The sequence below is a fragment of the Bemisia tabaci genome, chromosome 7 (assembly GCF_918797505.1).
Source record: "Bemisia tabaci chromosome 7, PGI_BMITA_v3".
Lineage (NCBI taxonomy): Eukaryota > Metazoa > Arthropoda > Insecta > Hemiptera > Aleyrodidae > Bemisia > Bemisia tabaci.
The window spans coordinates 46,091,612-46,107,362 of NC_092799.1; the positions used below are offsets into that span (position 1 = coordinate 46,091,612).

General features: G+C 34.6%; 2 protein-coding genes across 3 annotated transcripts; one reads left to right on the forward strand and one right to left on the reverse strand.

Annotated features, from left to right (window-relative positions):
- Positions 1 to 109: 109 nt before the first annotated feature.
- LOC109035834 (BTB/POZ domain-containing protein 6-A) lies at positions 110 to 8,936 on the reverse strand. 2 transcript variants are annotated; one of them, XM_072302785.1, is made up of 5 exons: positions 8,790 to 8,936; positions 7,373 to 7,507; positions 6,577 to 6,719; positions 5,202 to 5,406; positions 110 to 3,996 (listed from the first exon to the last, which is right to left on the reverse strand). In XM_072302785.1, the coding sequence occupies exons 1-5, from the start codon at positions 8,934 to 8,936 to the stop codon at positions 3,064 to 3,066; spliced, it is 1,563 nt and encodes a 520-aa protein (XP_072158886.1). In that variant the 3' UTR covers positions 110 to 3,063. The 2 variants fall into 2 exon arrangements, with proteins under 2 accessions (XP_072158886.1, XP_018905179.1); XM_019049634.2 differs by lacking the exon at positions 8,790 to 8,936 and adding an exon at positions 8,623 to 8,783.
- A 17-nt stretch (positions 8,937 to 8,953) lies between these two features.
- Positions 8,954 to 15,590, forward strand: LOC140225124 (ATP synthase mitochondrial F1 complex assembly factor 2-like). The gene is made up of 6 exons (XM_072302788.1): positions 8,954 to 9,148; positions 10,553 to 10,746; positions 11,318 to 11,428; positions 12,205 to 12,385; positions 13,306 to 13,421; positions 14,165 to 15,590. The coding sequence occupies exons 1-6, from the start codon at positions 9,025 to 9,027 to the stop codon at positions 14,306 to 14,308; spliced, it is 870 nt and encodes a 289-aa protein (XP_072158889.1). The 5' UTR covers positions 8,954 to 9,024; the 3' UTR covers positions 14,309 to 15,590.
- Positions 15,591 to 15,751: the final 161 nt, after the last annotated feature.

The window sequence follows — 15,751 nt, forward strand, 5'->3', positions numbered from 1 at the left end:
TAATTGACTCGTTTTGATTGCCACTGTGTAAAATTGCTTACCCAAAGCGAAGAAAAACTATTTAAAGAGCAGCAGAAGGAGGTGGGGAGGTTCAATGCACAACACAAAAGTTCTCATTTCAGGTAATTTTATTCCTTCAATTATAAAATTGTTGAGAACAAGTTCCAGTCCAAGATTCATGAATTAAAGCAGTCAGACTGGTCATCAGATCATGATCCAAGATTAACCAAAAAATGAAAATTTTCATTGATTTTGATGCTAATGATTCTGCTTTAGATCACTTATTAGACTTGCATTGCACAGCTGATATGAGAATAGAGTAGATCAGTATTATAAATCTATTCATAATTCTGAGGAATGATATATAAAAAGATTTCTGTGTGACTATGGTCAAATTCTGCGGGAGATCCGAAGATTCCTAATTTCTGTTGGACAATGAGAGGCACAGAATAGGATTTAGGGAACTGTTGATGAAGTGATGGCCCCTTTCTAAAGATTGGGAACTTTCCGTGGAAATTTTAGAAATTCAGAGATTTTTTTATAAAATCAGATTTGCCTCTGGAGAAAAATTTCCAGCTTGCAGCAACATGATGGTTTCTAGGGGCTTTCTACATCCCTAAAATTGTAAAAAAAATGTCTCTTCCATTGAAAAATAAAAGGAATTCACAAGCCTCCACTTTTTTCTTAGGTACGTATATTTTTCATAAATTTCACAAAACAATCAGTGTTTCCCTCTTTTCTTCTTCTAATTCCTTTAGCTGGAACGCTGCCAACTTTAAAATTATAAAAATTCCTGATTACTTTTTCTCCTACTTTTAAATATCAGGGGTTGTCTTTGGCTTAACCGGACTATACATAAAGTATTTTTTTATTTTTTTTAATTAACTAGAAAATAAATAACTAAATGAACCAATTACAAATATCACCAGTGATAAAATTCTTACTTTTAAGGACACATTTTAAAAAGTAATGAATAAACTTCAGTCTTCAGTCACCAAGCATAATCAGCATAATATGCTTCATACTCTTTCAGGATACATTTAAGAAAATTTATCAAAGATGCTAAAACAATAGAGAAGTGAAAGTAACTCGCCGAGACATTCTACAGTTGTTATTGAGAGATTTAGCACGCACAAACTGAGATGACTTCAAACTGAAATTTTTGGGAGGAAGAATGATTGGCCCCAATGTTCAGTCTTGATGTTTGAAAAGCTTAGTATTTTTAGCAACTTGAAACACACTGAACTAACAATTTTCAAGCCACTGGAAACTTTAAAAAAATTGTCACATCATGAAGAAGCCAGTTTCGAGAGATATCTAGGTCTTGTTCTGAATTTTGCAAGGAATTAGTATGAAAATACAGACAGAAAATACTCTCTATAATTAGACATTTTTTGCGTGACACAGAAGGAAAATTCTGAAATGTATAATGGTTGCATGATCAATTTACCTAACTAAATCAACTTAGAAAAAGCCAACCAGAAAGAGAATATTAATACCTTTTGACAAATTGATGGCTGAATGCGAAAAATGCATATTTTGATTGCAACGTTTGAAAACCTATATTTGCTTCATTGCTAAGCTTTAGTGATGCAGTTGATTTAGAGCCTTGGAAGACCAGGAAAACTTCTTGGGATCGAATGCTACTAAGATTTCATGCAAGTTTCTTCGCCTCAAAAGAGTGAAAGAGACTCAAATTATGTACTTCAACTTTCTTGTACACATTCCACTGTTCAGACTTTTTCTTTCTTTCTTTCTTTCTTTCTTTTTTTATGTAAAAATTGAGCATGTATAAAAATTATTTTATTAAATAATTGTAGAACCTACAAAATTTTAGCGGCAATGTATCCAAAAAGTGATTTGTTCCACTGGGGTCCTCAGTGAACTGAACAAAATGGAACACAGGGATGAGATAAACTGAGAGACTAAATAAAGAAAAAACAGCAAACTCACATCAGTACAGCTCATTGGTGCAGTTACTCATAATGACAAACCTTGCAGCGGGGCTCTGAACTTTCTGAGCGATTGTTTCTTTTTAAAACTGTAGGTTTAGTTTTGGAGCAGATTAATGAGTATGTATCTCAAATAGCAACATCCTTCTTTCCCCCTTTTTTTCCAAAAAATAAAGGCAGTAGGTACCTCATTGAGGTAGAGGTATTTTTCTTTTTCCTTTCTTTTTTTGTGCAGGATCTGGTCACAGGCCAAAACATACATTGTCTAATTTGCTGCATGCTGAGTAATTTCCTTTCTATTTGTGTGTACGGGTATGTTTATGCGTATTAAATCAAATAAAATAAATACACTTTTTTTCTTTCTACTCATTGCCACCCTCAACACACATTTAGGTTGATGATATTTGACATACATAAAAAATACATATCGACGGTGCGGTGTAAGTCGGCAATCACATAACTCGGTTTGCGACGTTGCAGACTTCCTGTCATACTTTATTTTTTAAACGGAAAACTACTCAACAGCAATTCTTTAAAACTGCCGTGATTTTTCTTCTCTGTGCAAAAAAATTCTGCAAAAACTTCAAGGAATGATGTCAATTTGTTCTCCTTTAAAAAAATAACATAGAGGCGGAGATTTTCAGACACCGCAAACGAGTTATGTGATTGCCGACTTACACCGTCATGCAGTGCCATAATAATTTGTTACAATTTCACGAGGCTCATCAAATATTTTTGACTAACATTGAAAATCATGAGTACTATATGAAAATGCATGGCCTGAACCACTATTTTTCAGGTAAACATAGAAATATTTGGACCCCAATTTTTTTTTGTTTCCATTTTTATGTGAACGGTGCCCAGGTGTGAGTGGAGACCTTGTGAGGAAAAAAACCATGGCAATCAACATGTTAAAGCTCATCAAATTGAAACGTAAATTAAAGAGTGAACCTAATTCACTCTAATTTTTTCCAAGATAATCTTTTTTATTTTGCATGCATTACCACTTCAAGATTGAAGGTTTATATGCGACTAACTGGATGGTAAAAAGATTAACAAATAAAACTCATAAATTATCATATATAAGAAATATGAACAACAACATACCTTATCAAATTGAATGTAAGATTCCACTGACAAAACCAGCATCTCTCACTTCGTGATCACCGAAATATCTGTCTCTATATCGTGCACAGTCACTGAAGCTAAAATGTGTTAATTTAGTAAAAGCACTTTTGGAGAGACTATTAAGAGGATACTGTCCAGAAGGGAGCTCTATTTTTACGGTGTATTTAATTTTTGGTTGAAAGCAGACAGGTTTTGATAAGTTGATAATTTGGGAGCTGTTGTACTCTACAATATTCTCATATTTTGTTTGATTTATCTCCTCATCAGCTTCATTCTTTATGCACAGTACTAATTGCTCTTTATAAGTGTTTGGTTGGCCGCGATTAATAACAAAATCAATTTGCGAAGCAAGTCGAGTGTATACTTCAAATCCAGTCACCAGTGTTTTTGAGCTGGAACTGACAACACTGAACATGGAGCCACCGTAAGTCCATGTGTTTTTTCTGCTGAGTACGGCACGGGCGCATTTTTTTGAAGAAAATACGTAAGTGCGTCTTTTCTCTATGACTGGACAGAAATCCCATGGGAGAAGACTGACTAAACTTTGAGCTTTCTCAGAAATTTCTGGAGTATTTCCAAGACTTTCTTGCTGTTCAATGTGCTCCTTGATTAGTTTTACTTCTTCATCACGAAAGATGTTAACTTTATTCAAGACCTCTTCCAATTCGACTGAAGACAGTGTTAATAAACGAATTTTGGAAAGAAGGTTAAACTTATCTATTACAGCACGAATATTAGCTGGCGTTGCAGGGACGTTTTGAAGATGACATTCATTTTCTGACCAGGACAGAATGATTTCCAGGAGTTTTTTTTCACAGGTATCGATGAGGGGCTCATTTATAAATCTTCTTAATGTTCCAATTGACATGTGCTCACTGTCATCCCACCATACATCCTTGCTGTATTTACACATTACCTATAATTCAAAAGGAAACGGATAGATTTTATTATAAACATCAAGATACATGAAAGAATATTCTGAGACAAAATACTTTGTATCCAGCTACATGCTACATACTTCATTATAGAATTATAAATAGACTTTGAAAATTGTGACTCAAAATCTACTAACTACCAGGTCTCCTTAATAATTACTGTATATAACTTAAATTTAGTCTATCTTAAGTTCAATACTAGTTTCACTAATTTTATTAAATCATTTTGTATCAATTAAACAGAACACTGCAACACCCTGCCCTGGGAGTAGTTCAGAACATATTTCCACATTTTTACTGACAAAAATAATGTTGTGGCAACATTTTTACAGCACTTGCTGGATGAGCAGTTAAGATAGTTGACTCATTTTTTCTAAAAAAAAAAAATTGATTTTTCCGATGGCAAAATCTTGTCAATCAAAGTCAGAAAGTATGTAAGAGAAACAACGGCCTTGGCAGGCTTCTTAGTCAATTAGTTTTCCCTACCCGCCCTATGTTGTTCATAATGTTAAAACTGTGAAACAATTGAGCCGAAGCACTGAGATTGAAATTTCCATATTTTCATATCATAGCGACTTTTACATTGACGTTTGAGGTGCAATTTGACTCAATTAGACTTTTGTTTTGTCAAAGCACCGGAGGTTTGAATTTATGTGTCAAGAAACATTAAATATTTTGGTTAGGAGTTAATATCAGTAATTTTTGTTGCGCAAAATGTGATCTACGTAAAATTTTGGTGAAGGCACATGTATTAGAATGTTTGAATTTGTACAGTGTCTACTGGTCTAATGATGTCCTTTATTACTGAGTTGAGGTTTGGCATCTCTGACTCTTTGGGGCTGCTTAAAAGGGATTAAATTACAAATAAAATTGTAAAAACCAAATTCACAGAGACGGTATCTTTTGAAAAACAGATAGATGACTTCATTCTTAGCTAATAGTTAGTAGCCTCAACCGTCAAGGATGGAGCAGCCAGTGCACATTCGTGCATCGCTGATCAATGAGACAAAGATGAGAGAAATCACAGCATGTAGAAATATGGTGCATGACGTTATCCTGGTATTTTCCTGTAGAATAGTTCCTTGGGTAATTTATTACATAAAAAATGGCATAAAAAATTTAAACTCAAGACAATACATTGAATTTAACATTGGCAGGATCAATTTTGAAAGACTATTTTACTCACCTTAATACATGAACTTAAGAGAGTTTCTTCATTCAAATTTTCTGCGACACATAGGATGTCCCAAAGTGTATTTGTGCGAAGATTCTGTTCCAAGTACTTAACGCACAAAGAACTGAGGTGAGGTAGCAGGTACTTTTTTGCCGCATATAACACGCAGCCGGCTTCTTGCACATTAGCAAAACGGACATTATCTTCATAAAGATATCTGAGAGGAAAGAAATACAAGAATTCATAACATTATTTGAATGAAGGTCAACCATAAACAAAAGATTACTGGGAAAAAAAAGAAAAAAAAGATGAAAATTTGAATTCAATTCCATCAAAACATTTAAAATTATAGTGAAAGTTGACACAACTGCTTATATTGATCAAGCTTTTTTTATTTTCTATTCTGGAGAATCAGAGATACTTTGAGTGAACTTCAGTACCAACTGCAATCAAATATCTTACAAGATATGAGCTGCTCATCCCTACTGTCAAATCATTCGCAAAAAGTAATAAATCGAGAGAACAAGCATAATCAAATACGTAAAATATTCGCTTCGTAAAGGAAATAAGAGATAATCATGAATAATCAAAACCGGTAAAAAATATTTACCCATACAGATCACCTAAGCCCTTGAAAAGTATTCATGTTTTTTCAAGACTGACATGCTCCTCAGAGGAGGGTTAGTTGCATTAAATAAAGAATTAAGTTTAAATGTTCACAGACTATAGACCAGCAAAAAAAGAATAAGATCCACCCAGACACCAAATTTCCAAGTCCAATATATTATCAGAATGTATTGCTCTTCAAAGTAGCAGCCTATGACGTTATCCACCTATCAGCAGAGCTATCAGTGCAGAAGAGGGTGTCACGAATTGATGAATAAAAGGTGGGAGAGACCATAGTTTGTCCTACCAAAAATGATGAGGGCGTGGACCGAAGTTTTTGGAGGGTGATATCTCTGTTATTACTGGACATAGAAACAATGAATTTGAGCAGATCTTATTATTTTTTGCTAATCTAAAGCTAAAGCGTCAAAACATGATTCTGAGACTAGCTGTTAAAGCTAATTAAGCTTCAACCAGATATGTCTCCATGGTAACAGAGTTCTATATACATACGCATTGTAACGCTATAAACCCGTGTGAATAAAGTCATATCCACAGCATTATTATAAATATTATTATTATGAAGTTGAATAGTTATTCAATAGTTCTGATTGTTGCTAAATGTACGCAACACCAGCCAAACTGACCTATTAAGCAGCAAAAAACTAAATTATTCTTTACTGGGAAGTAGTTTCAAAATACAGTCTTTTTTTATACAATTACTAAATGCCTACTTCTGCTAAATTTTTTCTCATATGATAGAAAAAAAAGGGAGACTCACTGCAGCATGAGATGAAAAGTATGCGGTGCTATGTCTGGAACTCTGATGGGACGATTACTTTCAGAAGTGGCAAGCAGGCCGAAAAAAAGAGCCTCAAAAACAGGGCTACTTGCTGCAAGGACCAACTTGTGACAATTTATTACCTGCAAAAATAAAAAGTCTAAAATGAAAGTTTACACTTTACTTGCTAAGGAGTGAGAATTTTTAATTAAGTTTACATAAATTTTATCTCCAATGATAAAATGCTGCATAGTTGCGAAACCAAACTAGAGTTGGGAAAAACATACTTTCTGCTTCCTTCAGAGTGATAATTTATCAAATTTCTCTTGCAGGCTGAAAGAGGCAGAGGCAAGAAATTTCTGCTGAGTTGTAGTATAATTTACTCTTTGATAAAAATTCATAAAAATACTAGAAAGTTGCTTCAAAAGTTCAAAAAATCATTTTGATAGGGAGAAAAAGCTAACCAAACTTCTACTAATCAAAAGCCATCAGTCAAGTGGCCAAAACAGGGCAAAACCTAAAGCTAAGGTCTGCCGATCGGTAGATCGCGTTTCTCCCGCTTGGCTGCGTCATCAGAGCCCACCAAAAATATCATTTTTAACAGGTTCCACTTTTAGGATTTTTCAAAACAAAAGTTTTTATGATGCCATTTACTATTGAAAAAAGCTGAAAAAATTCATGGGCTAAGCTTAGTTCACTCAATACTTTCAGAAAAATAAATTTTAAAAAATGGATGTCACTGACCCCCGGACAATAAATTATGATGGCAATTGACAAGCCAAACTTTGATTCTTACCTTATAATGTTCGTCAAATCCAACAATGAAAGTGCAATCTGTCCATTTGGATAAATGATGGAGAGTTTTGAACCTTTCACAAATAGATGTTTTAGAGTACTGCCAATCCAGGTTATTCGCAGCAATTAAGGCCATCTGCAACATTTTTTTTTTCAAGTAGAAATTTTAAATTTTGTAGAAAGTTGAGAAAGTGTCCGTCATTTCAATGAGAAAACTAATTAATCAATTTCTCAGGCCTGTCTTACTTTTAAATTAAAGATGGAAATCGAATTAAGGGCCAATTGATTTGATTTTTCCATAATTTTATTGGAGTTCACACCAAACAAGTTTGTACACTTATAGACGGTGACTGAAGATCTGCCATCTTCATTCTTACATTTACTTTCCATGCTACAATGACATCAGACAAAGACAATCTTCTGTTGCAGTTGATCAGTGTGTACAAATATTTGGCGTTGACACAATGTGATGCTTGAATATTTTTGCATCATCTACTTAGTGATCCACTCAAATTCTTGTAAGTTTGTCATTGAGGGAAAAGCTATTACAATAAAGTGTCAAGCTCTCACGAGCATGTGTTCTCTTTTTTATAGACTGATTCAATTTGAGAGGGCTACCAAAAAAAAAAAAACTCTGTCTGCCTCGCTGAACTTCAACAAATTATTTACAAAAAGGAAGAATAAATTGACAAAGATATTGTGAAATACTAAAATTTGAGGTTGAGACAGCATAACCTACTATCACTGTGCAACAATATTATGAGAAAAATGGGACACAATGCTGAATAGCACAACCAAGGTCTTGTCTTGGTTTAGAAAGGAAGACCTTAGGAGAGGTCTATTGTTTCTATTTGACATGTGCACAGCAAGAATTGGACTACTCAATTTTGGTCCGGAATTCCACAAAAAGTGTAAGGACTGAGTAATTCAGAAAAATTCAGAGTTGGTTGGCAAAATAATTTAAAAGGGAGATCTAAAGAGCTTAAGAGGGACTTATAAATCTTGTCCAAAGCCTTGAAAAGACTAAGGCAGAACGACCAAGAAAAAGACTCTTTTGGATGGTTTCGGTGCAACTAAGAGAGGTTATAACTATGCTGAATATTCATTCTATGTCATTAAAAACCTATCAACAATTTTTTGGTGATAAGAAGATACCTAATTAGAGGAGTATTACGGAGGACAAAGATGAGGAACCCTTGAAGAGAAAGAAGTAACCATGCCCAGAGTAATAGTTAATGAGTAAGATATTACCTTCAAGAGTCAGTCAATATTGGCATACAAATGTGAGGAATAACAGTATTTTAAATGGAGTTAATTAATTCAGGAAGGAGTAACGGTTCACAAATAATTTAGATCAAGAAGAGGAGAAGGAAAAAACATTGAAAACTAAAATCAAAATATTTACAAGTGAGGCTCACCATAAACCTGTGATTCAACGTTGACAAATTTTCTAACCTACGAACAAAATCATGTGTTTCCAAAGTGTTCCTGCTTCTTGTGTTTTTGTACATTATGCACTTGTGTATCAAGAAATAAAGATGTAATAATTGAAATTCAGCAGGCATAGAGCAGGTCCAAGAGTTTATATGTGCTGAAATTATTTCATCAACCAACGTGATTCATATGTCGTAGAATTTACTGTGTTTTTTTAACATGTTGAGACAAAGTTTAGGTGTCTGTCGAACTTTAGTGTCAGTGGGAGCGAAGAATGAACTCAGATCCTGTGGTCATGGATCAGTTTCAACGAAAATTTTGTTTCAGAAACGATTTTATGCAGGTAGTATCTCCTTTCAATTCTGTTGTATCTTGGTCCTTCTTGCTGTGTTAAGGTGATGTGTCAAGCTCAAGTGACATGGTCGGACTGGCATGCAATATGTTACATCGATTAGGTCAAAAATCTTGGCAGATTTTGAATTTTCATTCATTTACAGGACGATAGCCCCTGTGCATGAACCTAAAGGATCATTCTATACCCAAAAATTGGCAAAATACAGAGAAATGAAAGTAGAATAGTGTTGGGAAAAAACCTTGCATTCAATACAGAAATTGATATCTAAGTACATTGAATGCGAGGTTTGTTTCCTAACACTATTCTACATTCATTTCTCTGAATTTTGCCAATGTTTGGGCTCAGACCGATTTTTTAGGCTAATATGCAGGAGCTATCGTCTTATTTTTGGCTAAAAATCCAAAATCTGCCAAGATTTTTTACCTAATCGATGCAACTTATTGCAAGCTGGTTTGACCGTGTCCCTTGAAATTGACTAATCACCTGAAGGATGAAATTAATTTACAAACATTGGCTGCGAGAAAAGAGGCTGTATCCGATAAATCGCATCTTAAAGTGTGCATTCATGCTAACATCCGGTTTGAAGCTGATTTCATAGTCTAAGTACATAGAAAAGTGCTGTTTGGAAGAGATGAATTCACTTCAATTTGCTTTTAAATCAGGTCTCCAAGTTCACACGACATTTTCAACATGAATTCATGGATATGGAGCACATCTTAATCAGGATCTAATCGAACCTGATTTTAGGTGTTATCATGCGCATCTCTCAGTTCAGATCCAACGTTACTGCAGACTCATCACTTTGAATTCTGTGTTGAATTGTTCCTTAAAACATTGCCACCAGCTAATTCTAAATTCCAACTGGTGACTCAAGACTTAACTTGAGATCTTAGTTGTTTTTTAAGTTAGTGCTGAACAAATTATTATATTGAATACCCTTTAAGAGCTTTCCATGCATTGTGTCAGACTGAAAACCAGATTTACAAATCCTTCCCTTCTACTCTGTCCCTGTCACAACTTGTCTCATGAGCATCTTTCCCCCCTCCTCCCCCCATTTACCCCTAAAGTTATGCCGTTGTATCTCCCACTGCTCCCTCCAATTCATACAAAAAAAAATTCACATTGAAACCTATACCCTAGACCAATTTGGCACTGAGACTCTCGGTTCTTGAAGGAAATGCAAAGAAACAAGAAAAAGTAAAAACAGCGACACAGGTGTGCAGAAGGTTCCAAGACTTCCACCAAATTTAATTGATCCTCATCCATTTTCAACCAAAATTTATGATCTGTTCCCTTTGTTATTTCACTGTAGTTCCACCGCAATTGCAACTGTAGCCAGTACGTATTCAAATGCATTTAAAATCAAGAAATTCCTATCTCATATTTTTTCAGCCCCACCAAAAAGATTCTACAAAAAAACCGGCGTGCTATACAATGATGGAAGCTATGAAATCACATTAGATAATAGAAAGTTGAAAACTCCAGCTGGAACATTATTCAAAGTGTCCAATGAAGCATTAGCTCTTGCTGTGGCTACAGAGTGGGATGCTCAGAAGAAAGTCATCAACCAAAGCAGCATGCACTTGGTAAGGTAAATCATTGTTACTTTTACGATCAGTTGATTAGTGATGAATCAAAATAAATAACTTTTAATGCCTGCTGAATTGGCGTATCACCTAAAAATTTACAAGAAAGTTCTTTTGCCATTATTAAAGATGTTTCAGCACCTGATGGCCTGCATTTGAATTGATAATTTTTCTGTGTCAAAATGTTTGATGAATACTGAGTTTTCCTCCCATATCAGTAATCTACTCCCGACAGATAGGCCAATCAGCCCCTGAAAGCGGACAGCTGGGTTGGTCGCAAAAGATCACCTATCTTGGTTTTGGCCTTGTTTTTTCTGAATATGTTCGTTTCCTGAGGCTTCAATAATCCAGGAGAGATCTTAGATCTTAGATTCACAATCCTCTAAAATACTGGAATATTTTGTTGTGTACTCAGGCGGTTTGGTAAATAGACACAGATAGCAGCAAGGCAAGCTTCAGTAAACGAAGGTCTGCTACAGTATTCAGGAGTGTGTATTCATCCTGAGTGTAAGCTAATCGCCCTCAATACATTTCAATTTAATATTTCTTAATTTGTTTGTGTGTCCGTCAGACAGCCCTATGTAGCACATGTATAGACAATCCAAACCATGTAACGAAGGAAGATCTAATTCAAAAAATTATTTCATTTCTATCAACTGACACAATTCTCTTTCACTCTTCAGTAAGTATAACTGTTTTGCAAGTTTACTTTATTTTTAAATACTCTCCATTCCTTTACTGAGTAAATCAGTAGGCACTAAAATAAGTGATGGATATTCCTGAACTAGATGTTACATTAAGTGGTGTGTTGTTCAGTAAATGAAATAATAGACTCTTGGTATCCAAGAAAATACACATGATCGAAGTATATAAATGTGAGCTAAAAATGTGGAGAGTCTAAGCAATTCTATTTCGCCAATTTTAGTCATAATTTCTTGGAAGCTCTGCTCCGAAGGATTCCAAGGGTGTTTACTGAAAAAAATACATGAACAAAGAGTTGATGAAAGCTGAAGAAAATAAGTCTGAAAATCACCATGAAATTTATTTCATGGTACTAATGGAACCTATTAGACATTTAATTCGGCCCTGATCTTTAAGAATTCGGCTAATATCTAATATAACTTCGGGCTTATCCATTTTATTGCATGATCCTCTCTGCCATTGTCATTTGATGTGAGATTAGACTTGTGACCCAACAGAATTCTCCTAGTCTTGTTGTAAATTTTTCTTCAGCTCCCAGTAACCAGCGTATGTATCTTGAAGGTTGATAATATCAAATCAGCTTGAAATGGTGCATATAGTCAGGTCTCAAGTTTTAAATTCTTCCGTACAGAAGAACTAACTTCTAAAACTGTATTTTTAAAACTCATAAAAGCAACTAGATACCCATGTTTTTTTTCTTTTTATCAGTGCTTACTTGCTTCTCTCTTACATTGATGTTAAGGTTTTAATTTCCAGGAAGATGATGAACTTTACAAGTTCCAACAGTCTGAGTGGCAGCCAGTTGTTGACAAATTCAATGAAAAATTTAGTGTTAATTTAGCCCCCTCCCGTCATTTAGGAATGCCGCAAGTTTCAGATCAAGATCGAAACACCGTTCAGAAGTACTTAGCCTCCCATAATTTTTGGGCAATCATTGGTAAGACATCAACAGTATTATCTGTAGGTTTAAATCTTACCATTTTGCGGGGAAAACAAAGTCAAGAAGTTCCAAGTTCACTGACGAGTGCGATCTGCTGATGAGGTCTAAAAAGACCCAAACCAGTATGGATCTCTCGCCGTGACTCCAACTTAATAATCCAATGCAAACTGCCTGAGCTGAACAACATGAAAATATTAGAATCTCAGTCCTGGCACATTGGCTGAGGTATTCCACGTTGTTTTTATTTTGAACAATGCAGGGTCAGGAAGAAACATTATTTATTGAGAAGCCTGCCAAACCTGCTATGGTGCAGGATGTGATTAAAGTAGACTTTTGTCTCTCTTTTGAACAGGAAATTCAAATATTTCATAACCAATACTGAAGAAAAATGTCAATATCTTGGTTAGGAGTCGATTTCAGTAATTTTTGCCGCGCAAATTGTGTTCTACGAGAAAATTTTAAGAGGAAACAAGCATCTGCCGGCCCATTATCGAAAGCTTTTAGCAGCCCCATAAGGCATCAAAATTCTATATATTGCACAAGTAAGATTGGGCTTTATTTTGTCCTGGCTATATTTGTAAAGGCAAAGTTTTAATAATCAGGTTGTAAAATCCTGTAATTCATACCTTGCCTATCGGTCCATTGAGATAATCAGGAGGACGATTACAGATTTTTTTAGCCATACTGATTTATTGAGGCTCTATAATATGGCTGTCAATTCAGCTGGCTCAAACTATTGCACACATTGTAATCACAATTTTTGTGATGATTTATTATCCTGGAGACTCTCTTTTTACAAAAATGAATCTGCCTTAGACCTAGACACTATCAAAATTTCATAGGAAAGAACTCATTTAATTCTCTATTATAGCCAACAGATATTTTAACTTTATGTTTTCGTTTTTTTTCTTTTCAAGGTTTCAGTTTTGCTGTAGAAAGTCTCAAATCAGTGATACTTACGTTAACTTGTAAGGAAAGATTTATAAGCGTGGAGAAGGCTGTACTCCTCTCACGGTTAGAAGAAGAGTTCCAAGTAAGTTTTGAAAGTTGGGAAAAGTTTTTACTCCCTCTAAGTTTGATGGGAGATTACTCGTTGTTTCTTGTGAGAATTAGCTTGGTTCAGTTAGAAAAGCTCTCTAGTGCAAATCTCCGCACAATCTTGTCCCTGTTTGAGTTCAGCATGTTACATCTAGCAATTTCTAATTTTCTAAAATCCATCCAAATTGGATTTGACAAAAAAAATTGAACAAAAAAAGTATATGCATTTTTAAATTACGTTTTAGAAACTCATACTTCAAAGTTCAATTATTTGTGTTAAATTTCTCCAAGAACCTCTAAGGAAGAACATTCTATGCTCTGTTTTGGTTGCAGAAAATACCAATTACATAGTCTTCTAAACAGTCGACATATTTTTAACTGTGAACACAGTTTTTTTTTCTTTATTTATTTCAGAGATCTCTAAGTTCATAACTGCAGATCTGGCAATGAACTTTCATGTATCGTAAAAATAGAAGTAGCAGCATTGGATATTCTTCCATCAAGCCTTCTTTAAAAAATGTTTCATTTCGAAAATGTTCATAAATGTTTGTCTCTCCGCCATGGCCTTACTAAACATTGGAATTACCAATCTCGAATCTGCCACTTCCTTTTTTTATCAAGAAGTTTACCTACTTTCCTTTGTGATACTTTAATTGAGATCGATTTCAGATTTTTTCGTAGGCTTGATTTGTTCAAAAACTTATATCTTTTTTGAAACTTTTTAACTTCTCCTTACAGACGGGACACTGGGGAAGAGTTGAGTGGGCCCACGATGTAAGCCAGTTGGACTTACAAGCCCGCGTCGCTGCCGCCATTATGTTTGTCTACCTGAATTCTGTCGAAGAAACTGTCAAGATGAAAAAATCAGCTCCCATTACGTGAGAATTACGTGTGTATCAATGTATTGCCAGTCAAAGATTAAGGCTGTTGAGGATTCACCAAGATCTCCGTTGCAGTTCCTGTATTTTGTATTGTATTCTACAGAATTAGGGTAATGTTTACCAAATGGGTGCTTTCCTGACCAGAATTTTGAACTGAAAAAGCATGAGATTTGTTGAAGTCATACTAGAATACTTTTAATTTCTTATCACTAAGTACCCAATATTGAAAAGGTCTTCATTATAAAAATAACGTGTGAGGGGGTCAGAGATTATTACCTCTGACTTGAATGTAGTTTGTATTATAAATATCCACTTTTTTTTTTTTTTTTTTGGGGGGGGGGGCTCGATCTGTGAAAAGGTTTCTGTGAAAGTTATTCGACTGAGCTATTTCAAGACTTTCAGGTCATATTTTGCAAAAATTCAGTGTGCATTATGAATACGAAAACAAGATGAAAAAATATGGCACCTCAAGTAAACTTTCAAACCTTAAATATGTATTAAAAATATGGAAACCGAAACTATAAATAAAGCAATGTAAAAAGTGTGGTGGTAATGTTAATCTATTGAATGATTTGTCTCTCCTGTAAAAGAACCTTGGAAATACCCCAAATATACCCCCAGAATTGGGGTAACTTCGCTGCATAGGCGATAGGCACAAGTATTTAACCGTAACTAAAAATAGACAGTACATTTAAAGATTCTGTTTTTCTTATTTTATGAGAGTAATAGCTTTAATTACTCTTGCTATCAATAACAACAATTTATTTTCAAATATCATAACAGAAACAGCTATAAAAATCAGTTTTTGATTCCTGGATAATTAGTTTGAAACAACCGGAAAGTGTTAGTTTTTTTTGTTTTAAATTTGGGCTGCATATGTTCAACAAAGAATTAAGGCTTGGAGGACAAGGCGCATGAGTGCAGTTTTTGCTATTTCGATAAATATGTGTTTGAAGTTTCAAAATTACTCGCAAATAGATACTTATGGCAGAAATAAAGTTCAAACTGACTTTTTGAATTGAAATTTGGGAGCAAATTTTTCACAAAACATGCACTAAGACTAGTTTTACTGGAAATCATTAATATCTCAATTTTTTCAGAAACTCCTTTTAGGTACCTTGTCCTCCAAGCCCCTCACATGAGCATTATAGTTTTGCCTCTCAGAAGCGTAATGCTCCGTCAGGGAACTTCAGTGATTTTCCTTCACTTTCCTTGGTATTATCTCGAACAATTTCTCAAGATTGTTGGGCAACTCTTCTATTATAAAGAATTTTGAAACATTACCATTCCTATTCATTTCCATTTCAAACATTACCTAGATGCCTTTTGGAATTTAATAGATTTGCTGCGACTACTTTCTCTTATTATACATCCTCAAGAGATACCTTCAACTCTAGTCCTCTTTGCTATTTTTTCAAATTTAGTACAAATGTTCAGACGAAGA